We start from the raw sequence: 25105 nt of genomic DNA, 5'->3' as shown, positions 1-25105 counted from the left end.
GACCTCGGACGCCGGAGAATCCATTTGCTGTTGTTTGCTAAGCTGCTGGAAGTTGAGTAAGAAGCGAACAACAAAGGGACGAAGCTCCCTCATCGTCCTCGCCACAGCTTCAGAGGCTCGGCCCTCGGACATCCAACCTCCACCTGTTTTGTTTTTAACCTCCATTCGGGTTCAGGACAATGTTTTTGCTGTCGACGTCGTTTCAGCCCCAGCAGGTAAAACAACTTACCGGATACAACCATTTCCCCCACGGAGCTAGCTAGCTAACGTCACTGCGACAGGTTGTGTGTTTTAGCTGTAACGTATGTGAATGTAACAGTGACAGATTCCGTGAGTCATTGTGTTTGTCTCCTAGTCTCGTACTGTCAATGACAAGCTAGCTAGGCTAATGCTAGCATCAACAAGCCGAGGCTAGCTTGCATCACGTTGGGTTAGGGGGTGGGGGACCTGCAGCTACTGTGGGGATTTAATCACAGGTTGTGTTTGGTCAGAGCTCAGTTTAAGTTTAATTGAAGGGGTATTAAGTTAATCGTCCAAAGAGCTGAGTTTACATAACTCGTACTTCCGACGTATGTGTGGCCCACACGTCAGCCTCTGCTTCATGTGGAGCAGCCTGAAGAACACTGACATAACTGACCTGTAGTCTGGATCACTCACCTCAAGTCATGACCAGCAATTAAACACTACTCTCTGAGTTCCTGTGTATGGTTCAAATGTAAGATTGTGCAATGCATCACGTGTTGGGAGCTTGTTCCTCACCCTCCTCCTCCTCCTGTGTTGTTGTGTGTGTTTCAGATGATAGTGCCCCTGAGCCAGCTCATCAATGCCCTTCACTCTCTGAAGAACTCAGCCACAGCTTCAGTCCAGGCTCTGCACAAAGACTTCACCCCAGAGAGCAGTTCTTCTCTCAAGGAGGTGAGTGCGGTACCATGGATGCGTTGTATACATTCTCCAACTGCGTTCATGAGTTAACGATTCATGATCATTAATGACTTCGGTCTGAAATTGAATATCTTCACACACACACACACGTCTTTAAATAGATCAACATCGCTGCTTTTAGAACTGCACTGTACTCCGGACATTCTCGTGTAATTATCCAGAGGTGTGAAAACACATGTGAGAACGCAAATGTCAGTTAGTTGCTCCAGACATTTTACTTAACTTGTCCTTCCAGCCCCACAAGCAAAATACTGGGAGAATTTAAGAGGATCAGAGGATTTAAAGCGTTTCTAACATGCAACAAACTAAAAAACTAAAAGAATACAAATATCTCAGACACAAAAAAAGTGATGTCATATACATGGAGAAGACGCTGACAAAGATGTCGAATTGAATATTTGAGAGCTTTTGGCAAAAAAACAATGATTTCACAGCAGCATTTATATATCATGGCTTGCTGCTCTACCCAGATCCCCCCCCTCACCTGAATCTATCAGGCATTTTCATGTTGTTGCGAACGCTTCTGACTCCAACAATCTCCTGCTGATTTCTTCAAATGTAAAAGAGAACATCTGGACCCAATTGTCTATACATTCTCCAGAGTTGACACAAATTCTTTAATCCTCTGGATGCCACTTACCCAATACTGGGTTATTGTCCTATAAAAGGTTTAAATTAACTTACTTTGGTTTTTCTTTCTTCATAGCCCACTGTGAGCCTAAGAGAGCTTGGCCTCTCAGACATCGGAGTGAGTCAGCTCGATGAGCTGGTCTGCAGGTTGCTGCCTCCACCAGGACCAGAAGAACCTCCTGCTGTTCCTTCAATATGGAGAACGAGTCATGTTTCTACAGACAGCTTCTTTCACAACAAGCATGGTGAGAAGGGCGTTGAGCCTAAAGGTTTTGGTTTGACAATTTTGTTATTTAATAAAAAACTAATTTTCCCCTTTTTATCTCACAGGGGTATCCCACGGGAGATTGGGGGTGTTTGGCTCACCAATATTCCACAGACAATACCACAGTCCTCTAAAAGAAGCTTGCTTTCAGCTACAATTCTTGCCTGGTAAGAAATGTAATTTGATCTGCCGTGTGTATTAAGGACTTGGCACTTGGAGCAGTGATTGAAGATGTATTCTATTCCATGTTTCTGTCTGTAGTCAGGGTGCAGAGTCGAGGATTCAAGACATTTAAAACAAAAGCTCGACGAAAGGAGTCCAGTTACGACGGTCCAGTGGAGTCTGAGACCTACACACCCGCCTTCATGAAGGTAAGCAAGTTACTGCGCAGTCCCAGAAGACTGTTTAATCTCAAAAATATTTAGGTACCATGTTGTAATTTTCCTTTGAATGAAGCTCACCAACCAACTCTACCTGTGTTTCCCTCACAGGGTTTGCTCATGAGGGATAAAGGACCAGTGGTGCAATCGCTGGACCAATTGGTACAGGAAAAGAACCTTCCAGTAAACCAGCAGGAGGCTTTCAAGACAGGTTTCACAGATGGGTTCATGAGGTCCCAGGCGTATACACAGAGAACACAAGGCATGTGGCTCAATCCCTCAGACTTCAAGCACCACAGCTATGCTCTAGAAAGAAAAACAGGTTTTCTTTTTTGTGGGAGGCGCAGTTTTGTACTGAGTGACAGGAGTCTAACCTTTTCTCTGCTGTTTTGACAGACTCGCTGAGGAGAACCAGGTTGATCCTGTTGGTCCTCCTACTTGTTGGTATTTATGGTCTGTCCAGGACCCCCTTTCTCTCGGGTAAAGGCTCCTTTTCTGATGCTGGTTTGTTTCAGATTTCCTTCTTTCCTATTCTTGCAAATCAACTCACAACCCTACATGCACATTAGAAATTAAGTTTGGATAATAAATTTGGGATTCTTTGTCGATTTAGATATTGGATGTGGTGCCACCAGATTAATAGGACATAGTAACTCTTTGATGGTGTGCATTTAGGGTGTGAGTGATAAATCTGCTGGATTCCACTGTGTGCTCATACTGAACTATCTATCAAATGTGCATGTGTTGATGTGCTGGAACTAGTCCAATAGCTAGAAGCAATAAGTGTGGAAGAGCAGCGTACATTTGCATCATAATATTTACATGTGTGTCGCAGTAAGCTTATTTGAACCAACCAACCTTTATCATTGTGAGATGCTGCAAAGAAATCTTTCTAAAATCTAAATGGACTGACTCAATGGTTTTGGGATTCCACAGTGAGGTTCCGCACCTCAACTGGTCTCGACTCAGCAGTCGACCCCGTCCAGATGAAGAATGTGACATTCGAGCATGTCAAAGGAGTCGATGAGGCAAAGAACGAATTACAAGAGGTTGTGGAGTTTCTCAAGCACCCACAGAAGTTCACTGTTCTGGGTGGAAAACTGCCTAAAGGTATAAGAAACTGAACTTTCCCCACCTTCTCCATTATGTCAGATTTTTATCATCCATAAATCCATTTGGCAAATTATCTTCTGCCCTTTTTGTTAACTAGTTTCCTCTGTTTTCCTCACAGGGATCCTCCTTGTTGGTCCTCCAGGTACTGGCAAGACTCTCTTAGCTCGAGCTGTAGCTGGAGAGGCTGACGTGCCTTTCTACTATGCCTCTGGATCCGAGTTTGATGAGATGTTTGTGGGTGTTGGTGCAGGCCGCATCAGGAACCTTTTCAGTAAGTTTTCTGGATGTGAGAAAATGTGAAAAAACAGTTAACGATGAAGCAACTCTACTACAATTTCTATGTTTTTTTTTATCTTGCAGAGGAGGCAAAAGCAAATGCCCCCTGCGTCATCTTCATCGACGAGCTGGACAGCGTTGGAGGGAAGAGGATTGAGTCTCCTATGCATCCTTACTCCAGACAAACAATCAACCAGCTGCTGGCTGAAATGGATGGGTCAGTTCTATAGTACTTATATTTGAATCTTCATACTGTTGACTAGAATATGGCAGTTGGGAGTTTTCATTGCCTTACTGTCAATGTTTTGTTCTTTTGCAGGTTTAAACCCAATGAAGGAGTCATTGTTATTGGGGCTACAAACTTTGCTGAGGCTCTGGATAAGTATGTTTTCATTTTAAATAAATAAAAATACATTAATCAAGTATAAAAATGTGTTCCATAACAAGTATGACCTGCTGATTCTCTATATTATGCACATACAGTTAATGTCTGCAGAACAGTTGCAGTTTTCTTGTTACTGCTCTGTAACCTTTGTCCTCTGATTGATCATCAGGTTGTTTAGACATTTTGACCTTGTCCTACTTTCAGTAAATCACTGTTGATTCAAATCTTTTCATTCAACCAAAAATCCAATGCATGAAATCGACTTGCATAATAATTTGCATTGGAAATTACTTTGAACATACTATATATTCAGACTATTTTTGACAATTGCCCTCAGTTCTACTTTTGTAATTCTATATCAGGAGTGACTAAAAACCCTTAACTTTGTTTTTTGAGTGTGTAGAAATATACCTTTTTTTTAAAAATAATTTTCAGCATGGGATTTATTAAGAGCATTTAGAAAGAAAAAGGGGCATTTCAGTAGATTCACTTGTATTTAGGTTTTGACACAGTAAAGTTTTGACATTGAATATAATGGAAAATTACAAATATGTATGTGTTACTCACTACAACTTTGTGACTACTTTTCAGTGCTCTGATAAGGCCAGGGAGGTTCGACTTGCAGGTGACGGTCCCTCGTCCAGATGTGAAAGGACGCACTGAAATTCTCAACTGGTACCTGTCCAAGATTAAAGTGGACGATGGTACGTTTCTTCTTTACAGACTCAAAATCTATATCTAAGAAAGCAGATCTTTCAGCTTTTCCACTATCAACTTCTGACAATATCAGCCATTTGGGAGAAACAATAGCACCTTCTCTATCAACTGAAACCATTATTAGTGCATTAAAAGCTGTAAACCTGAGAGAACACTTTTGTTCACCATTTCTGTGAAGGACACCATTGTCTTCAGATCACTGATCACCTTTATAAAGAAGGCATTTTCTGTTGTGTGTTGTGTTTTAGTGATGGATGCGGAAATCATAGCCCGAGGCACGGTGGGATTCTCTGGCGCGGAGCTCGAGAACCTGGTCAACCAGGCTGCCCTGAAGGCAGCAGTGGACGGGAAAGAGATGGTCACAATGAAGGAGCTGGAGTTCGCTAAGGACAAAATCCTCATGGGTCAGTACACACAGCGTTAAGATCTGCTCCGCAGCACACAGATTACCTAGACCTGCTCTGGTTAAGAGACAGGAAGAATGTCAGTGAGAGAAAACATGAATGGAAGCAAAGTAAAAAAGGGTTTGAATCAGCTCTAATCTTTTTATTGTTTCCCTTTCATACCAGGGCCTGAGAGGAAGAGCATTCACATCGACAAGAAGAATAAGACTATCACCGCCTACCATGAGTCCGGCCATGCCATCGTTGCCTATTTCACGAAAGATGCGATGCCCATCAATAAGGCCACGATCATGCCACGGGGACCCACTCTCGGCCATGTGAGCATCTTTCTGTCACTTACCATCACATCTAGTCGTCCTCGCCAGTACTACAACAAACTCCATGTTCTCGGTTTCTGCTGTCCAGGTCTCCATGCTCCCAGAGAACGACCGCTGGAGTGAGACCAGAGCGCAGCTGCTGGCTCAGATGGACGTCAGTATGGGTGGTCGAGTAGCAGAGGAGCTCATTTTTGGAGACGACTACATCACCACCGGTACGAAATTAAGAGGAATTGATTTGGTTGATGTGTCTGTGTCCGTTCTGTTCACTTGTACCTGCAACGGAACAGCTGTAAAAAGAAAATTTTGAATGAAATAAAGTTATTTGACATTGTTTACATTTTGCAGCATATGTTATATTAATGTTGATAATGCTGTGATGTTTTCTTGTGATTGTTCATTTCAGGAGCCTCCAGTGATTTTGATGGTGCAACCAAAATAGCAAAAATGATGGTGACCAGGTTCGGCATGAGTGACAAGGTAAAATCTAAAGTTTTCTTTGACTGATGACCTTTGTCCTTTACACATGAAAATAGAAGAAAGACACAAAAAGTCCTCTTCTGGGACTTGAAACTATTTTCAGTTTCCTACATTACTGCAGATGTCTGGCTTGAAATCTATCAAGGCAGTTATAGTAACAGACTTAACCCACTAAATATAAATTTACAGTGTTTAAAACACAGTGTTTATACAAAGCAAAGTTTATATGTTAGTTATCAATGAGAAAATCTGAACATTCTTATCAATGTTCTTTGCTTTATTCCTTCGCTATCTCTGAGTCACTTACAGTTACCGTAATTGATCTCTTCAGTTAGTAATTTCCCACTCGCTGGTCTCCACCAAGGGAACATGGTTGTATTATTTAGTTTAAATCCAACCTTTAGACCCCTCACACTATTATGACTAATCTTATTACACCTGAGACAGTGGAAAGATCTCTCTAACTCTTGTCCTGTAAAAACTCTTTAGAAGTTCTAATGTTTATTTAACCTGAGGATGTTATTTTGCTGTAGCTCGGTGTCATGACCTACGGGGACGTTACCAAGCAGAGCCCAGAGACACAAGCTGCCATCGAACAGGAAGTCAGGGTTTTACTGAAGGTGAGTTCGCAACAAACTCCCAAATATCATCTAACTTTAATATCAATAACTTATTCATTGATTTCTGATTCACCAAATCTTCTCTTGTGTCCAGGACTCGTATGAACGCGCTAAAAACCTCCTGAAGACTTACAGCAAGGAGCACAAGGAGCTCGCCGATGCCCTGCTGACACACGAAACTCTGGATGCCAAAGAGATCAAGTTGGTGCTGGAGGGCAAATCACTGGAGCACTAGATACCTCAATAGACATTTTAGATTCTTGTATCCTGTACATATGAAGCTGTGCAATGGAGCACAGGCCTTTTGGAGGCCTTTGTATTTCATTTGTTTGTATTCTTATTATTATCAATGTGAAGTTGACACTGAAATGATTTGGTTCCTCCCCTCATGTTAATTTTTTTCCTGTAGAGAGGACTTTTGATTTTCACAGTGATTTTTAAAACACCTCAGTCAAACTGGTTGGAAATGTTCTCGACACAAATCACAAAGATCTGAGGTTCATTAAGAGCGTGTACTTATTGTCGAGGCAAATGACTTCTGTAGTAGTTTTATACATCAGCGTCATAGTGGGACACAGATCATAGATAATTAAGATAAAAAACATCTTTCCCATGTGTGTCTGTCTCATTTTAAATCTGTACAGAATGATGAACACCATGAGACCTTAAAGTACCTCAAAATAGACTGTTCCATTTAGTTATAGACAGATACAGCTGATAATTGTTCATTGTTTAATTCGTCATCTTTCTTTTCTCTAAATGATGTGCTTCATTTGCATTTATTATATCTACTGTATGTTCTTATTTATTTAAGTGCCCAAAGGTGTGTCCTCTTTTTCTGCAAGTAGTGATAAGACATCATGTTGTATTCTGAGCTCACCTGTGTAAATGAGGGGATATGTATATATACTGTGAGAGTGTACATGGATTGGCTTTTTGCTTCTGTTTGTTCCTTTAGACAATGGCCTTCTCGAAGCTCAATAAAGATTACTCTTACTTAAACAACACCCGAGTTTCAGAACACGTACATTCATTTGATTTTTTTTCTTGCAAAAAGCTGCAAACTTTAAATTCAAATGTAAAATAGAATAGAAAATATATGTTGTTGCACAGTATCAAGATTAAGCAGCGATCACTATCAATCAAATTTTATTTGTATAGCCCATATTCACAAATCACAATTTGTCTCATAGGGCTTTGATCTGTCTCCGTGTTCACTCGAATACGACAAACATTAAAACAAACATAAACATAAAGAAATGGACTAAATTAAGATGTAAAGATGTAAGTTATGAAAACGGAGCTGGCTCTATTTCCTTTGAGACGCAGGACAATCAGGGGACTTTAAAAATGCAAGTACTACATTCTTGGTATACACACTCTCTTGTCAACCGGCTGAGAACAAAAGCTAATTGACCGCAGCCTCATCTTAACCTGTGATTAGAGCATTTAGTTACACATGAAGCCAACAAGGGCATTGTTGTGTCCTCTAACTGTTCCACTGAGGCCTGACTAAATATCTATAAAGGGTAGAGCAGCTCTGGCTCTGACCACAGAACAGGACTTAACACTGAGCTTCACTATGAGGAGGCTTCAAACTTCTCTTTGCCTTTTGGAATCCCAGTAAAAACAACTTCCATCATCTTAAAGGAACAATGGACGACCCAGATGAGGAAATAGCTGTCGTCGGGATTGGATGCAATTTCCCTGGAGGTATGAATGTATTACGCCGTTGCAAGGATTAAGACATTTACTATCTTTCTTCATTCAAATTGAATGACTAGTATCGTGGTGTGTGTATTTCAGGTGAGGGGTTGGATAATTTCTGGAGGGTCCTGTTGGAAGGAAAGAACTGTGCAGCAGATATTCCAGCAGAAAGGTTTGACTCAACGTTCTGGTTTGATGCAGACGATAGCAAACCCGGAAAGACACAAACAACCAAAGCAGCTCTGATAGAAGGGTAAGCATTATACTGATGGACAGAGTTCATCCTTAGATGTTTGGATTATGAAATATCTGCAATTTCTATATTATTCCCAGATTTAACGAGTTTGATCACAAGTTCTTTGGCATCACTGAAGCAGAGAGTGATTTCATGGACCCTCAGCAGAAACTCCTCCTCCAGTGCACATACAGGGCGTTAGAGGACGCAGGGATGGCTATGGAGAGCGTCAGCGGAAGCAGAACTGGAGTTTACATCGGTGACCACAATTATTCCATGAATCATATCAAGTTAAATTCTATAATACAAACATTATAACCTGCTCTACTTCGATTGTGGTGTTGTAGGTCTGATGAACAGGGACTACGAGATGCTCCGAAGTAATAATCCCACTGCAATCACCCACTATAACGGCACTGGGACGGCCATGAGTGTGGCTGCCAACAGAATTTCCTTCACCTTCAATCTCACCGGCCCTTCCTTCGCCATCGACAGCGCCTGTTCCTCATCTCTGGTGGCTTTACATTTAGCTTGTCAGGCTCTAAAGCAAGGTACACGGTTTTCTCTTCCCTTACGAAAGCCATTCCTAAAGTGGTTTTATCATGGAATAGCTTTTAAATGTTCCATGTTCATTCTTTCTTTCCTCCAGGAGACTGTGAGATGGCTTTGTGTGGAGGTGTCAGCTGCATCATTGAGCCGAGAGTTTTTGTTGCTCTCACCAAAGCAAAGATGATCTCACCTGAGGGGACGAGCAAACCTTTCTCCAGGAGAGCAGACGGCTACGGCCGAGGAGAGGGCTGCGGGGTCATTCTCCTGAAGCCTCTGAAACATGTAAGAACATTTTTGTGTTTATTTGTTTTTTTGCCGTCATATCACATTGAGGATAATAGCTCCTTTTCAACTTTATGTTTAAAGGCTGTAAAAGACTGCAACAAAATCTGGGGTATCATCAGCAAAACAGCCGTCAACCAAGATGGCCGCTCGGTCACTCCGATCACCAAACCCTCCATGACACAGCAAGAGGAGCTGCTGCGAGGAATCTACTCAGAGTCCGACCTTGTAAATGTTCAGTACATAGAGGCACATGGCACTGGAACCCCGGTTGGAGACCCAACGGAAGCAGGAAGCATCTCTAACGTCATCGCTAAGGCCAAACGTCCCGGATCAGAGAGACTGTGGATTGGCTCGGTGAAGAGCAACATCGGACACACAGAATCGGCAGCCGGAGTAGCCGGGCTCATTAAGGTACTTCTTATGATGAAGCACGAGACCATCGTTCCCTCCGTCTTCTACTCTGAAGACAGTGCAAGTATAGATGTAAAAGCTCTTAATCTATATGTTCCATCTAAAGCTGAGAGGTGGGAGACAAATGGGTCGTTACCGAGAGTAGCTGGGATCAATAGCTTTGGGTTCGGAGGCACAAACGCACATGTGATTTTAAGGGAGTATGGAAAGACCACCGTTCCCAGACAGATCACTAAAAGTGGTCCAAAACTCTTTGTGGTTTCTGCAGCCAATGAAAAATCATTGATCCTAACAATTGCTGACACCCATCAAAAGCTTAGCATTGCTCATACACTTGATTTACAGGCGTTGTCGTATACCTCAGCGTGTGGGAGGAGTCATTGCAGACACAGATATAAAAAGGTCTTCCTCACAACTTCCCTCTCAGATTTACAAAACAAGCTGGCAACTGCTCTCAAATCAAAGGTTGAGTCAACAAAGTCTGACCTCCAGGCAGTGTTTGTGTTTTGTGGGAATGGCGTTGCCTACAGGGGCATGTGCCAGCAGCTCATGAGAGAGGTTCCTGTTTTCAGAGATAAGGTCAGAGAAGTTGAAATTCTCTTCCAGAGTCATAAAAGCTCAAGCATCACTCAATGGCTCACTGGTGAATATGATAATGATGATTTCAGCAAACCAGATTTTGCCCAACCTGTTCTTTTTGCAATCCAGATTGGCATTGCCTCTCTCCTGAAGCACTGGGGCATCAAACCTGACGCTGTGCTTGGACACTCTGTTGGTGAGGTCGCTGCAGCTCACTGCTCCGGCCTCTTGTCTCTTGAAGATGCCGTGAAAGTGTTGTACCACCGCAGTTCTCTTCAGAGCAAGGTCACAGGAGGGAAAATGCTCGTTGTCAGTAATGTGGCTGCAGTAAAGGTTTTAGAAATCCTCAAAGTCTTCTCTGGCAAAATTTGTGTTGCAGCTCTCAACAGCCCTCGGTCCTGCACACTGTCGGGGGACTCAGACGCGATAGACATCCTGCATGAAAGGCTGAAGACTCTGTTTCCAGGTGCAAACCTTTTCCTCCATATCTTGGAAGTCCCGGCAGCGTATCATAGCCACATGATGGATCCTATATTAGAAGACATTAGAAGAAGCATAGATCGTTTAGATGCCAATCAAATGGAATGCAAACTTTTTTCGACAGTGACTGCAGACAGGTGTTCGGATGGGGACTTCTGCACTGGGACGTACTGGGCAAAGAACATCCGCGAGCCTGTTTTATTTGAGCAAACACTGCGTGCTGTTGCTAAAGACAAGCAGTCAAGGGGAAACATGGTGTTTGTGGAGATTGGACCTCGTAGGGCTCTTCAAAGAAACATATGTGAGGCTCTGGGAAATGACACCATAGTTCTTTCCTCTGTCCATCCAGAGAAAGATTACGCCACAATCTTGTCTACCTTGGCAAAAGTATTTGAACTGGGCATTAACGTGGACTGGCATGAAGTGTACAGAGGCTACGAAACATTGCCCACGACTCTTCCAATCTATCAGTTTGACTGCTTAAAGAAAGATCTGAATTTTGAAGAAATGAGAAAGGGGAATGAATTATCAGCTTTTTCTCCCCATCCACTCATATCCAAAATAAAGCCAAATAACAAAGAGTACATGTGCAACCTCTCACTGGAGAGTGCCTCTTATCTCTGGGAGCATAAGAACAATGGTGTTTCCATCGTACCAGGTGCACTTTATGTTGAACTAGCTTATGCCTCTGTGATGGCGAGCTTAACCCCAAAGACACCAGTTTCTTTTCTCCAGCTCAGTGTCAGATTTGAGAGTCTGTTTACACTCAGCTCAAAGTGTCATCAGTTGAAAGTAATACTTGAGCATGCTGATAACGAGGCATCTTTTAAGATACAGTCTGCTGTTGCAACACATGCCTCTGGGACATACACGAGTGCAAGCAGCCAACCTCTCTTAGAGGAACCCACCATTAGTCTCAACGTGATTTATCAACGGTGCAGATTGGTTATGAAGAGAGAAGAGATTTACTCAATTCTCTCTCAAGCAGGATTTGAATATGGCTCTGTCTTCAAACAGCTCGATGAGGTGCGTTTCGGGGATGAGTTTAAAGAAGCTGTGACAACGATTCAAGTCCCAGGGGAACTTCTGAAACACCTTCATGACTATTTCATCCACCCTGTGTTACTGGACTATTTCCTCCAAATGACTGCAGTGGTGGCTATTGGACGGCTAACAGCCAAGCAGGGATTCCCCTCAGCTATAGGCTGTGTCACAATCTCAGCTCCATTACAAGAGAAGATGGTCATGTACTTACGAGCGACTCAAGAGACCCCAGACTTCCTGGAAGTGTGTGGTTCCTTCTGCACCACTGAGGGGGGAGTACTTGTGGAACTCAAGAAGGTGAGGATCTCATTTTTGAGCGATGGCTCGAATGTTGTTCAGTCGCTGTTCTTTCACAATGAGATATTTCCAATCCATGACAAGGCAGACTCTCAAAGTTTCAAAATAAAAGCACTCGTTTTTGAAGACAAACTCTGTATTACCAAAAGACTTCAGCCGTACTTACTCCCAGAGTCGGTCATCGTGGAGAGCAGAGACAACTGGACGTCTGACCAGCTTAGAGATGTAGTGTTTGACTCACTTAATGCTAATATGGACTTGGAAGATGTTCTCTTTATTTGGGGTGTAGAGAACCTCAGTCAGTTGTCACCTGAGCAGACGTTGGAGGCCTTGGTTTCTTGCTGTGAGCAATTTCGCCAGATTGTTTTGGCCTTAAAAGTGAAAAGACCATCTTGCACAGTCCACGTCATAACATACAGGTCAACAGAAACGACTGTGGACCATGTGAGTCCGGGATTTGTTCTGTCCGGTATGACAAGGGCTTGTGCGGCAGAGATGGACAGTCCGTCCTTTCAGCTGATTGACCTCGCTTCTGTGACAAGTGAAGACGTTCAAATGCTGGTGCATGTGATCAACACCTGCAAACAGCAAGAGGTCATGATCAGCAAAGGGAAGGCATCAGCAACCAGAATAGCACGCACCCCATTGAAGTACGAGGCTTTATGTGAAGGTGATGTGAAGTCGTTGTATCTGAGCGACTTTGTTCTGCAGACATCTGACTCATACAGAATGCTTTGCTTGTCTTCCAGTCCCTGTGACACCAATGTAAATCCTCTCCAAGCGAGGTCTGTTGAGATCCAGCTCACCAACGTGTGCGTGCACTCGTCCGATTACTTTCCTGTCACCACTTCGCTGTTAAATTTCGGCAAGACGGTGTATTGGAATCAACACACGTTGCAGAATCACACACTTCTGCTTTTAGATTTCTGTGGCATTGTCACAGCCGTTGGGAAAGATGTTCAATACGTAAGGGTGGGAGATCAAATTGCCTCATGTTACCCTGTTCCAGCCACGGGTAAGATTAGAGTTCCTGAAGCTGTGTGCTACAGTACAAAGAGACTCCCCTTTCTGAGGGAGACTCCATGTGTGTCTTACTTCATACTGGCATGGCAGATCCTGCAGAGGATGCTGCCTAAAGTAAACCAGCAGCAGAGAAAGCTGACGATTGTCTCCTCTAACCTCGCCTCTGCTCTGATTATAGTTTTAGCTCTGACAGCAAACCGCTCAGGCTGGAACGTTTCCTCAAGGCCACATTTCAGAGGCACACCTCTACATGTTGATCAGAGTCATGCGTTTGTGTTTCTGCCTCCATTTGATGAATCTTGGCAGGAAATACAACACAGGTGTGACTTTGAGAGACACGCTATTTTCGCATGTAGCAGCCACATGTCACCATCACTCTCTGCAAACATGTTTGCATCAAAGAGTGAGAACTTGCACATACATAAACTTGATGTGGCTGATGTTCTCCAGAGAGCCACTCTGCAGGGTCAGAGCAGGGATGTCTTTAATTGGCTACAGTTATTAGGCTTTGATATAACATCTCTACCTTTGAAAAGAGACACATTTCAATCATCGAGAACAAAAGAGCCTCAGATCGAATCTTATTTCACCACAAAAACAGTGCAGCAGGTGGTTTTAGATATCGGAAGATCTCATTGTCCAGTGTCTGATATCCCTGTGCTCACCAGGCCTGGACGACTGTTTAAAGAAAGCTGTGTTTATATTGTAACTGGAGGTCTTTCCGGTTTGGGAGCTGAGACTGTGAAGTTCATCGCCCATAATGGTGGAGGTTGTATTGCAACACTGTCCAGGAGTGTTCCAACAGATGAGACGCTTTCTGAAATGGAACTCCTCAAGAGAAGATATGGTGTTTCTGTCATTCATGTCCAGTGTGATGTTTCTGTGTTGACGCAGGTCGTGGATGTGATCTCAGAAATTAACCAAAGATTTTCTCCTTTTCCAATCAAAGGAGTGTTTCACAGTGCTGCTGTTTTACATGACGCACTGATTGAAAACCTTGATGAGTCTCTCTTCCGAAAAGTGCTGCAGCCCAAAGTGAGCGGGGCTCTAAATCTTCACTGTGCAACACTTCACAACAAGCTTGATTACTTTGTGTGCTACTCTTCCATCTCGTCTTTCATTGGCAACGCCTCCCAGTGTAACTACGCAGCAGCCAATTCCTTCCTGGACATTTTATGTCACTACCGGAGAAACCTTGGACTTGCTGGACAGTCCATCAACTGGGGACCCTTGAATCTCGGTCTCCTGCTTAACAGAGACCATTTCCAGAAGTTCCTAGAGACAAAAGGGATGATGATAATGAGCGTGAGCGAGGTTCACGAAGCACTTGAGAAGTGTCTGTTAATGAACAAACCTCAACAAGTCATATGCAAGTTCAACTTCAAAAACCTCAACATTCACGTGCTTTCACAGAATTACTCTCTCAGACAGCGACTGTCAGCTTTAGTGGAAACGGAGCTCAAAGAGGATATAAGCGCTGAACCCAAAGTTCAGCCTTTGCACTCCACAAATGAAATTGTACGAAAAATTGTCAGTGACATAAGCAGCGTCAGTGTAGATGAGCTGGATGACGACTCGGCTCTGTGTGATCTGGGTATTGACTCAATGTTGGCCATGACTCTTCAGAACAAGATTTTCCAGGAGACGGGAGTGAATGTACCTTTGGTTAGAATACTGGACCCGAACAGTACCCTGGCCACTTTGACAACTATTGTAATGAATGATGGATAATTTCTATTTCACAGAATACATTGAATGATGAAAATGTTGGATGACCTGTTTATGTATATTAATCATTCTAATTCCAAGTTTTCTATTATATGTTATTTTTCCACTGACATCTCGGTGCACTCACACATTTTTAATGGTATAATGGTGCTCAAGAGTCTGTATACTCCCGCCTGTGGCCAAAAGACACACAGTGAATGAATTTTTAATGCATATGTCGCTATAATAGGAATCAACACTAAAATGTGAAGCTTTTCCTTTTGATGAATGTGAGATTGTGTAACCTGCATTAAACAATATCTGTAAATAAACCAACCTCATCAAGTACGAAGATGATAAAAACATCTGATAATAGTCAAATCATTGATTAGGAGGAGTAATAAATTCTTGAATTGCTTGACTATATAAAAAGTGGTGTAAAGGATTTGATAACAGACTTCTGTATCTGTTCTCATTTTATTTGTCTCCACTTTATTTTTCTACCTGATTTAATAAAGTATTAATTCAAATAGCGAAAGCCTCAGAAATAACACACACTTGACACGTTAACATTTACAGGACGTTCCAGAATACTGTGTCACCTGCTTTTTTGTTCCATCGTCATTATAAAGTTGGCAACAATAAGACCATAAACCTTCAAGTGATTGAAAAAAAAAAAATGGCAGATAAGTAGGTTGATGACAGTCTGAACCCCATCACAGACTTGAAAGATTACATTTGAATTAAATATCAAAAGAAATTATGTACATACTCAACATCAATTGTAAACACTGAATGCATTACATAGTACATTTTGTTTTAAATTCTGTTCATAAGTTTACATGAAAATTTAAAAAATACCTGAATTAATAAAAAACTGGAAAAACGTACCAAACACATTCATACAGTGCATCTATGGTAAGCACTTAACAATTAACAAAAAATACAAATGACAGATGTGCTTCAAACACAATTATGCTACTGGATTAAAATTTCCATTATAAACCTTCTGCTGAAATAAGCAATACATCTTTCTACATACATATTTACATATCCTTTAAATGCGTTTTTCAATCTTTACAATCTGGTTGAAAGATCCTCCATTTCTTTTGTGGAGTTACTCATCACTGCGTCAACACTGACATTTTCATCTTCGGCTCCTTCACTCAGCACAGCTACCACTGTTGATACTGTGGCGTTGGGATCCAACAGTTTCACCAGAGGTATGTTCACTCCTCTCGCCTGGAAGATCAGGTTCTGCAGAGTCATGGCCTGCATGGAGTCGATGCCCAAAGACGAGAGAAGTGAGTCGTCTTTTAGCTCACTGGGATCAACGCTGATGGTCTCGGTGAGGAGAGAGATGACGTACTCTTTGGGCGAGATACATTCAGCTTGTTTGGCTTGAGCATCTGTTTCTTTCGATTTTTGCAGAGCCTCATTAACTAACGCAGACAGGCGCATGGTCAATGATGTATTTTGAGAGAGGATGTTGAACCTGATGTTTCTGAAGTGAAACCTGCAAACGGCCTGTTGGGGTTGATTGATCAGGAGGCACTGCTCTAAGCTTCTATGAATTTCAGCAACATTCAGCACCATCATCCCCTTTGCCTCCAGAAATTGCTGAAAATGGTCCTTGTTCAAGAGGAGGCCAAGGTTGAGCGCTCCCCAGTTGATGGACTGTCCAGGCAGCCCGAGTTTGCGCCTGTAATGACAGAACATGTCGAGGAACGTGTTGGCTGCTGCATAGTTTGTTTGTGATGCATTTCCCAGGAATGCAGAGATGGAAGAATAACAAACAAAATAGTGTAACTGGCACTTTAGCGTTGCGTGGTGCAAATTTAATACACCCTTTACTTTTGGCTTGAGAACTTTCTCATACAGAGATCTGTCAAGGGCCTCAATCAGCCCATCATGCAGGACAACGGCACTGTGGAACACTCCTCTAACTGGACAACCAGGGAACTTCTGGCTAATGACACTAATAACCCTGTGCACATGCTCAGAGACAGACACGTCACACTCCATGCTTGTGATGCAGTTTCCACACTGATTCTCTACGTTGTGTATATCTTGCTGCAGATCTGGTGTGGGCTTGCTCCGGGAGAGTATGACAACGTACCCTCCCCCTCTTTGGGAGATGAACTTGACCGTTTCAAAGCCCAGACCAGAAAGACCACCTGTCACTATGTATACCGCCCTCTTTTGGAAAAGCAGTTTTTTTGTTGATAGCACTGGGATCTCCGACAGAACTCTGCCTTTGTCTTTGTTCAGAGCCACAACAGCCAGTTTCTTTGAGCTGAAGTACGACTCTGGTTCCTGAGGATGAAAGGGGTCAACGCTGTCAGACTTCACATTCTGAAAGGTGAAATTTTTAATGGCAAATTTCCTGCTCAACTTCAAGGATTTGAGCCAGTGATAAATATGTGGCCTTTGGGCACTCAAGGACCCCTTTTGCAAAATGGCTGGTATCAGAATCGTCTGCACATGAACACTTTCCTTCACACTATGGAACATGTTCCGAGCAAGCAAACACTGCGTCTCAGATTCACAGATGATGACGACATGTTTGACCCTTGGAAAACTGCAAATCTTGTCAATCAAGGATTCTTCAAGTGGGGGTAGGATGACAAATGCATCAATTTGTTTGACATCTACAAAAGAACCATTACCCTGCGTTCCAATAACCACATTCCAGCCAGATTTGTAGGAAGTAAGTGCCAAGACTTTGGTCAGAGCCGAGTCAGGAACAGGGGATATGATTCCTAGATGATGTTTGGCTCTGGGTAAGGCTCGTTGCAGGATCTCCCATGCCAGCACATAGTAGGAAACACAGGGTGTTTTTTGGAGGAATGGGAATCGTTTTGTGCTGTAGCACACATCCTCTGGGACCTGGACCTTGCTGGCTGCCACCACAGGATAGCAGGAAGCAATGTGATCTCCCACCTTCAGTTTTCTCACATCTTTTCCAACTGCGGTAACAGTACCGTTGAAATCAAGAGCCAGCAGCTTGTGACTTTGGGAGGAATATTTATCCCAGTACAGTGTCTGGCCAAATTTCAAGTGTGTAGCACTGACGGGGAAGAAATCAGATGAATGGACACAAATCGTGCTGGGACGGATTTCAACTGCTCCGTCACTGACTGGCAGGTCCCCCTCATCAAAGTGAATGGCACTCACTTGCGTAATCTCATGTGCATCAGCTGTTTGAAGGATGAAATGCTCGGACATTGTTGAAGTGAAACTGGATCCTGAACTTTCAACGACCTTAGGCGGAGTATGGACAATGGAAGGTTTAAAAATCAGCCCATCTTTTACTACTAACTCTGGGTACTCGCTACAAGGATATGATCGAATGACCTCAGACAGAGTTGCAATGTCCTTAGCAGAGACAGTATCTATGTCAATGAGTTGAAATGAAAGATCTGGTATCTCTGCAGCAAATGATCTGGTCATACCAACGATTGCAAAACCTGGATTGACGTGGTCTACTGTGAAATCAGATGAACGGTAGGTTACTGCTCTTATAGAGGCTGGAAAGAGAAGTCGCTTAAGCTCAAGGACGATTTGACGGAAAATCTCACAGCAGCTCACCACTTTCTGTAGAACAACATCAGCAGCCTGTGAAGTGAGGTCTTCTTGGCCCCACAGAAACAAGACCTCATCAAACTTTTCCTCAATCTCTTGGATATTCAATTTAGCCAAGAGGGAAGGGAAGCCATTGCTCAAAATATCTTTTGCATGTGTGACTGATATGTACTGGGATCTGGAGTCCAAATGTGCCTGCAGGCCTTTAGAGATCCCCATGTCATCACAGAAGACCAAGGCCTTCGGAGGAAGAGCAGATGGGATAGTGTCAGGGATGACACTGAAGGAGTTATGGTAGAAGTAGTCCTCAACCACACGAGACTCACTACCAAGATACTTGATTATCACTTGTTTAGCCTCAACCAAAACTCTGCCTTCTTTGTCTGTAAAACAGCCACAAACCTCAAAGTGATCACTACCCACATCGACTGCTCTCAAATACACAATCATCTCCTCTTGCAAAGGTTCAAACACGGTCAAAATTCCGATTTTGGCAGGGAAGCCTGGTCTACCAGCAAAGATGTGTTCGACTGTGACTGGGAGAAGCTGCATCAGAAAATCCAACACAACAGGGTGGATGCAGTAGTCATGCAACTGCGATCGAAGTTCCTCTGGAACTGTTACAAGTGCAAAAGTCTCCTTGAGATCTTCTCCATAGTGCACATTCCCTTTATTCTTGAAGACATCTCCATACTGAAAGCCTCCTTGAGACAAATAGCCATAGAGCTCCTGAGAGCTCACTACCGATTTGCATCTTTTGAAGATGGCACTCAGTGAAAGGCTCTGCTCCTCAATTAGCCGCTCTCTTTTGGAAACAACTGTGCCTGATGCATAAACTGCAGATGGAGAGAATACCGTGAAACTGGTTTCTGTCTTGGTTTGTTCCAGTTTCACTTTAATGTCAGGTGAATTCTGCGTTAAAACACACGGGCTGTGGAAGTTGACACTGAGCTGTAGAGAGTTGAGAGGTACTTTTGGTTTGGCACTGGCCATGACTGCGGCTAAACCCAACTCGGCATAGAAGGCACCGGGGATGATGGGTACATTGTTGTGTTTGTGCTCTTTCAGGTAGAAAGAAGAGTCTGACTTCAGATCACAGCTGAAAATGTTGCTTTCACTTCCTGTTTGACAGAGCACAGGGTGATTACTTGGTGCATTTGCTTGTGCTGCACCGATAATCACGTCTCTGTCAGAACAATCAAACGTGTATCTTGGGAAAGGCAGCGGCATTGTCTCAAATCCTTTATAGAAGGTGTTCCAACAGACCTGAACCCCCAGTTCGAACAGCTTAGAAACTACAGACATGATGGTCTCATGGTCTTTCCCTGGCTGCACAGAGGGAAGAACAGCTGTGTCACTATCCAGAGATTCAATGATGTTTCGCTGCAGTGCCCTTCTTGGTGCAATCTCTACAAAGACTGCGTTCTTCTTTCCTTTCGCTGCCAACCGCACTGCCTGCTCGAAGGCCACTGGCTCACGAATGTTTCTAGCCCAGTATTCACCTGTGCAGAAATCTCCCTGCTGGACTTCCTTGCCTGTCACTGTTGAGAACAACTCTGTGTCAAGATTGTTCACCTGTAAGAGGCCAATTGTGTCCTTGACTTCTGTCAGAATTGGATCCATCATGTGGCTGTGGTAAGCAGCAGGGACATTCAGCAGACGCAGGAACAGATTCTGACCATTGGCTGAGGCACTTAGCTCTGCATGGAGGCTCTTAATTGCATCTGCATCCCCTGAGAGAGTGCAGGACAGTGGACTGTTGAAAGCAGCGAGGCAAACTCTACCAGAGTAAGAAGGGAGAAGAGCAGTTACCTCCGATACAGCCATGTTGCTGATCACAAGCATCATCCCGCCAGTGACTTTGCTCTGCAGCTTGCTGCGGAAATAGATGACTTTTATCGCATCCTCAAGAGACAAGAGGCCAGAGCAGTGAGCGGCTGCTACCTCACCCACAGAGTGTCCAAGTATCGCATCTGGCTTGACACCCCAATGTCTGAGTAGGGTGGTAATGCCAACCTGGATGGCAAAGAGCAATGGTTGGACAACCTCTGGGTTTTTTAAGTCACTACTCTCAAACTCACTGTCAAGCACGTCCAGGATGTTCAGCCCACTCAGCCTTTGGAACAGTTCTGTAATGTCTTTGATTTTACTTCTGAAGACAGGTTCTTGTTTCAGGAGCTGCTTGCACATACCATGGTAAGTGACGCCATTTCCGCAGAAGACAAACACTAACTTTGGATCAGAGTAGGCTTGGCTGATAGTTTTGCCAGCAGAAGCGCTTAACTTATCTTTAAGATCAACCACAGATGATACCATGATGGCTTTTCTGAATCTATGTTTGAGATGGCTCCTTCTGCAAGCTGACGTGTACAAGAGAGAATCCAACTCAACTTTACTATCGGCCTCTAACTGTTTAATGGTGTCTTCCATAATTAGAGAGAGAGATTTTGTTGAATTAGCTGACATGACAAAGAACCTTGGTTGTGTCTCATCATGCTCTTGTCTGATGGGTGACTGTTTGTACTGTTTGACAACAGCATGTGCATTTGTACCCCCAAAGCCAAAGTTGTTCACCCCTGCAATTCGTGCACCAGACGGTTGCCATTTTTCTGCCTTCTGAGGAACTTTAAGGTTCAGGGCTTTGGCATCAACACTGTCAGTTTGTTCAGAGTAGAAAACGGAGGGAACAATGGTCTCGTGCTTCATCATAAGAAGAACCTTAATGAGTCCGGCCACTCCAGCTGCCGATTCGGTATGTCCGATGTTGCTCTTCACCGAGCCAATACAGAGTCTCTTTGATCCGGGAGGTTTGGCCTTAGCGATGGCGTTAGAGATGCTTCCAGCCTCTGTTGGGTCTCCAACTGGGGTTCCAGTGCCATGTGCCTCTATGTACTGAACATTTACAAGGTCGGAGTCTGAGTAGATTCTTCGCAGCAGCTCTTCTTGTTGCGTCATGGAGGGTTTGGTCATCGGAGAGACTGAGTGTCCATCTTGGTTGACGGCTGTTTTGCTGATGATACCCCAGATATGGTCATGGTCTTGTAACGCCTGCAAAACAAAATTAAGACAAAAATCAAAGGAGGAAGTACATTTTAATTGGTTAATATGGGCCCCAGAGATAACACTTTATTTCCATGACTTAAACCAAACAGGGTCAGCAGGAAGTTGGAGACTAATATAACTTTTATGGTAAGTTGTTTGGTTAATGTTTAAAAGAACAAAATAATCACTCATAATAAGTTAATGTTGTTTGTCTTGTTAATGCTCAGTACAGCGTCATTTATTCATGTGTTTGACCAGTATCGTTTTAACTGTTAAATTTCTACACCTCTGACCCTGTTTGACTGATTCCTGTGAACCGAGCCATCTGCATTAAACATTATGAGCGTGAATCTGCTTTAGTTCTTTATTGGTTTTGCCTTTGACCAGCGTGTCAGCTATGTTGGGCAATGTTTTTGTGCAAACCACAGGCCTCCTTTTCGGCCTAAATGTGTGAACAAAACTTGAAACCACATGGCCGCATGTGCTGGAGCGAACTCAATCTCCCAAGATGCCACAGGTTCCATTGTTCTGAGACAGTCAAGGAACTCAGTCTCCAAGGGGGCAACAGGTTCCTTCTGTTCTGGACATCTTCACACATAGGTGTTAGAAGCCACAAAAGTCAACTCCAATTGGTCAATCTGGCCACATGACCTGGGGGTCACTGGGCCTATAAAAGACCAAGGTCTCCCCCAATTCATTCTCTTTCCATCTAACCACAGAGGACAGCAGACGGCCACCCTTCTCCCCTGCAACGCAAAGGAGAGGGCCGGACTGCTCCAGCTCAAATCTTTTCTTTCCAACAACTGGAGGTCAGAGGTCAAGCTTCCAGCGCACCTTCTCAAGGAAATCTCCTCGCCCTTTAAGCTCTACCAACTACCAGCAGCGACTCGGTGTCCTGCAGGTAAGGACTTCAAACAAGCAACGAAGCCCCACAGCTCAACAGAACCTTACAACCAACCGGAGATTTCTCACAAAGCAAGGAGCAACGAACTGCACGGCAACTTTCTCCCTTTCTGTGTGGTGTTTTTAAAGTTTGATATATGTTGTGTTATTGTAGTTACAAGCTAAATGAAAGTTAATGTGAGTTACGCTATCCACAGACTCCTCCATTATCCGATTAGCATTTTCAGAGACACGCATATCTCTACACCTACTTACCCACTCCCCCACTCCAGAAGAAGAAGAAGGGGGGGCTGCTATCTTAGGGGCCATCTTAGGAGCCCACCGGAAGGTGTTAACCTTAGTGGGCCAGGCCACCATTTTGAGAACACCCTTATTCACACACACACACACACACACACACACACACACACACTCACATGCACATCTTTGTTTAGTTAGTACGTTTTGTTTAGTAAATTGTGTTTTTATACTTTATTATATTAATAATAAATGTTTTTCTTACACAAAAGTTCCTTCATTCATGTTGCATAAGTGAATTTTGCCAACCTCTACACTGTCAAGAACTCTATAAACCTTAACTGTTCATTATATAATCTTTAATAGTAAATATTGAGATTTCTAATTGAACTAGATCTAAATGAGACTGATCTTAATCAATGAACTGGCTATCTTTTCCCTTCTGTCAGGGGTGGTGCCCCAAGAGAACTTTAAACAAACTAAAGTTATGATTTAATATTAATATTTTAAATATTAGGGTTTTATATTTTATTTTGATAACCAAATTTATTGAATCCCCAAAGGCACACTTATGGTATCACTCCTAAGCATTATTGCACAACAGCTAAACCTTTCGAAACAGAGAATGAAACACATTCCTGAGGAAGGAAAGAAGTTAACTAAACTCAGGGTTGTGACCTCTCTGACCTTTTTCACTGGTTTCAGTAGAACAACCCCGCAGCCCTCCCCTCTGCCGTAGCCGTCTGCCGTTCTGGAGAAAGGTCTGCTCGTCCCTTCAGGTGAAATCATCTTGGCTTTGCTGAGAGCGACAAACACTCTTGGCTCAAAGATGCAGTTCACACCTCCACAAACAGCCATGTCACAATCACCTGATAAGATAAAATACATTCCATCCTTGTCATAAAAGCATGTTGTTACTCTCTGAAGTGTTATTTATTGTTATTCCATCTGGTGCCACCCGTCTTTCATACACACCTTGTTTAATGGATTGACAAGCGAGATGAAGAGCCACGAGGGACGAGGAGCAGGCGCTGTCTATGGCCAGTGACGGCCCAGTGAAGTTGAAGATGTATGAGACTCTGTTTGCTGCGATGCTCATGGCGAGGCCAGTGCCAGTCCAGTGGTTGATCACACTCGGGTGCACGTGAGCAGCATTTGTTTCGTAATCTCTGTTCATTAGGCCTAAATCAAAATAAATTAAACATATTGAAACACAATAGATTACTCCTTATTATTTTGAAGTTAGCCTGTATTTTTCATGTTTAAACTTGTCCAAACAATATAATCACGCAGAAATGATTTATATCTTTAGAAGACAGTAGTAGACGCAGTAGCTGTAAATGTTTTATTGTCTTACCTAGAAACACTCCTGTGCTGGTGCCGCTGGCCACCTCCATCGGAATCCCAGCGTTTTCTAAAGCTCTGTAAACACATTGAAGGAGCTGCTTCTGCTGAGGATCCATTTGTTCCACTTCACTGTCGCTGATGCCAAAGAACTTGTGGTCAAAATCATTAAACCTGGAGAAAAGAAAAGATTGAAACCACTGAATCAATTTAGGACAAAATCATTTTTATATAATTTTTCACTTTATGTCAGGTTTAAAATACAGAGAAGCGATGCGATTTTAACGCTTACCCATCAATGAGAGCAGCCTTGGCTGTGCGGGATTTACCCGCTTTGTTTTCGTCAGGGTCATACCAGGCGGACATGTCGAACCTCTTTTGGGGAATTGGCAAAGAACAGTTTCTCCCTTCAACAAGAACCTTCCAGAAATTATCAAGGCCCTCTCCTGTTTGGAAACATCAATGTTCTATTATACGAATAACATTTTTCTATAATGTAAAATGTTTCTTTGAAACATTACCTCCAGGAAAATTGCATCCAATGCCCACCACTGCGATTGCGTCCTCAGCTTCCTCCATCTTCTCTGTGCACGAGAGAGAATCAAAAATCTTTAGTGCACCGTCACTTCAACATCACTCGTCCCTGCAGGCGTCTCACATCCAGAAATAAAAGTGGTTCATATACTGAGAGAGTTTGTAATTAGTCCAGTTTAGTCTCGCACCAGATCTCCCATACATCCGTACCATTTGCCTTTTCCCCAAGTGATGCTATCGCTGCCAGACCCGGGGCTGAATCTTATAGTCAGCTTCCATTCTCTTTTAAAGATTAATGTTTGATTACTTATGTTATCAGGGAGTTTAATGACTCCAGTGCTCACATTTTATGGCACCTTGAAAATTATAACACTGAGATTCAAAGGTAAATCAGTAAGTTATCCAAAAAGGGAGTGACACCCCCCCCCCCCCACACACACACACACACACTTCATATTATCTTAACTGCAGCATTCAAGCTTCCTTTCACCAATTCACTGTTTAAAAGTAAAAGGTAAAAAATGATATTCTTTCCAATTGTTACTTATTTAACATATATAGTCAAGTAAAACTAAATTAAACTGAGATTTTGACTGAAATGAAAACAGAATCTC

The 25105-nt window shown here is 43.1% G+C and overlaps 3 protein-coding genes across 4 annotated transcripts; 2 read left to right on the top strand and 1 right to left on the bottom strand.

Moving 5' to 3' along the window:
- The first annotated feature begins 3 nt into the window (after window positions 1–3).
- Window positions 4–7536, top strand: LOC133026841 (ATP-dependent zinc metalloprotease YME1L1-like). Of its 2 annotated transcripts, none has more exons than XM_061093819.1 (18): window positions 4–215; window positions 796–915; window positions 1649–1817; window positions 1903–2004; window positions 2099–2208; window positions 2329–2479; window positions 2614–2697; window positions 3154–3327; window positions 3449–3601; window positions 3691–3823; window positions 3926–3988; window positions 4583–4695; window positions 4957–5112; window positions 5278–5429; window positions 5518–5644; window positions 5836–5909; window positions 6443–6529; window positions 6624–7536. In XM_061093819.1, exons 1-18 carry the CDS (start codon window positions 180–182, stop codon window positions 6762–6764), a joined length of 2145 nt encoding a protein of 714 aa, XP_060949802.1. In that variant the 5' UTR covers window positions 4–179; the 3' UTR covers window positions 6765–7536. The 2 variants fall into 2 exon arrangements, with proteins under 2 accessions (XP_060949802.1, XP_060949801.1); XM_061093818.1 differs by having other exon boundaries at window positions 2614–2721.
- Window positions 7537–8184: 648 nt separating this feature from the next.
- On the top strand, window positions 8185–14870 carry pks1 (polyketide synthase 1). The gene is made up of 6 exons (XM_061093441.1): window positions 8185–8242; window positions 8336–8489; window positions 8570–8730; window positions 8819–9022; window positions 9121–9302; window positions 9387–14870. Exons 1-6 carry the CDS (start codon window positions 8185–8187, stop codon window positions 14868–14870), a joined length of 6243 nt encoding a protein of 2080 aa, XP_060949424.1.
- Window positions 14871–15923: 1053 nt separating this feature from the next.
- LOC133027270 (uncharacterized) lies at window positions 15924–24536 on the bottom strand. The gene is made up of 6 exons (XM_061094301.1): window positions 24479–24536; window positions 24250–24403; window positions 23971–24131; window positions 23589–23795; window positions 23301–23482; window positions 15924–21479 (listed from the first exon to the last, which is right to left on the bottom strand). The coding sequence occupies exons 1-6, from the start codon at window positions 24534–24536 to the stop codon at window positions 15924–15926; spliced, it is 6318 nt and encodes a 2105-aa protein (XP_060950284.1).
- Window positions 24537–25105: the final 569 nt, after the last annotated feature.

The sequence above is a fragment of the Limanda limanda genome, chromosome 20 (genome assembly GCF_963576545.1).
Source record: "Limanda limanda chromosome 20, fLimLim1.1, whole genome shotgun sequence".
Lineage (NCBI taxonomy): Eukaryota > Metazoa > Chordata > Actinopteri > Pleuronectiformes > Pleuronectidae > Limanda > Limanda limanda.
This window is presented reverse-complemented; position numbering and strand designations above follow the sequence as displayed.

What these genes read in the sequence shown, in the direction of transcription:
- LOC133026841 (XM_061093818.1), top strand. Translation starts at nt 180, where the DNA reads ATGTTTTTGCTGTCGACGTCGTTTCAGCCCCAGCAG. An exon ending in CCGCATCAGGAACCTTTTCA is followed by an intron (nt 3,602 to 3,690) that starts GTAAGTTTTCTG and finishes TTTATCTTGCAG; the next exon opens with AGGAGGCAAAAGCAAATGCC. An exon ending in TTTGCTGAGGCTCTGGATAA is followed by an intron (nt 3,989 to 4,582) that starts GTATGTTTTCAT and finishes ACTACTTTTCAG; the next exon opens with TGCTCTGATAAGGCCAGGGA.
- pks1 (XM_061093441.1), top strand. Translation starts at nt 8,185, where the DNA reads ATGGACGACCCAGATGAGGAAATAGCTGTCGTCGGGATTGGATGCAAT. An exon ending in AAAGCAGCTCTGATAGAAGG is followed by an intron (nt 8,490 to 8,569) that starts GTAAGCATTATA and finishes TATTATTCCCAG; the next exon opens with ATTTAACGAGTTTGATCACA. An exon ending in CAGAACTGGAGTTTACATCG is followed by an intron (nt 8,731 to 8,818) that starts GTGACCACAATT and finishes GTGGTGTTGTAG; the next exon opens with GTCTGATGAACAGGGACTAC.
- LOC133027270 (XM_061094301.1), bottom strand. Translation starts at nt 24,536, where the DNA reads ATGGAGGAAGCTGAGGACGCAATCGCAGTGGTGGGCATTGGATGCAAT. An exon ending in TGGATGCAATTTTCCTGGAG is followed by an intron (nt 24,404 to 24,478) that starts GTAATGTTTCAA and finishes GTTTCCAAACAG; the next exon opens with GAGAGGGCCTTGATAATTTC. An exon ending in TACTGAAACCAGTGAAAAAG is followed by an intron (nt 21,480 to 23,300) that starts GTCAGAGAGGTC and finishes TTTGTTTTGCAG; the next exon opens with GCGTTACAAGACCATGACCA.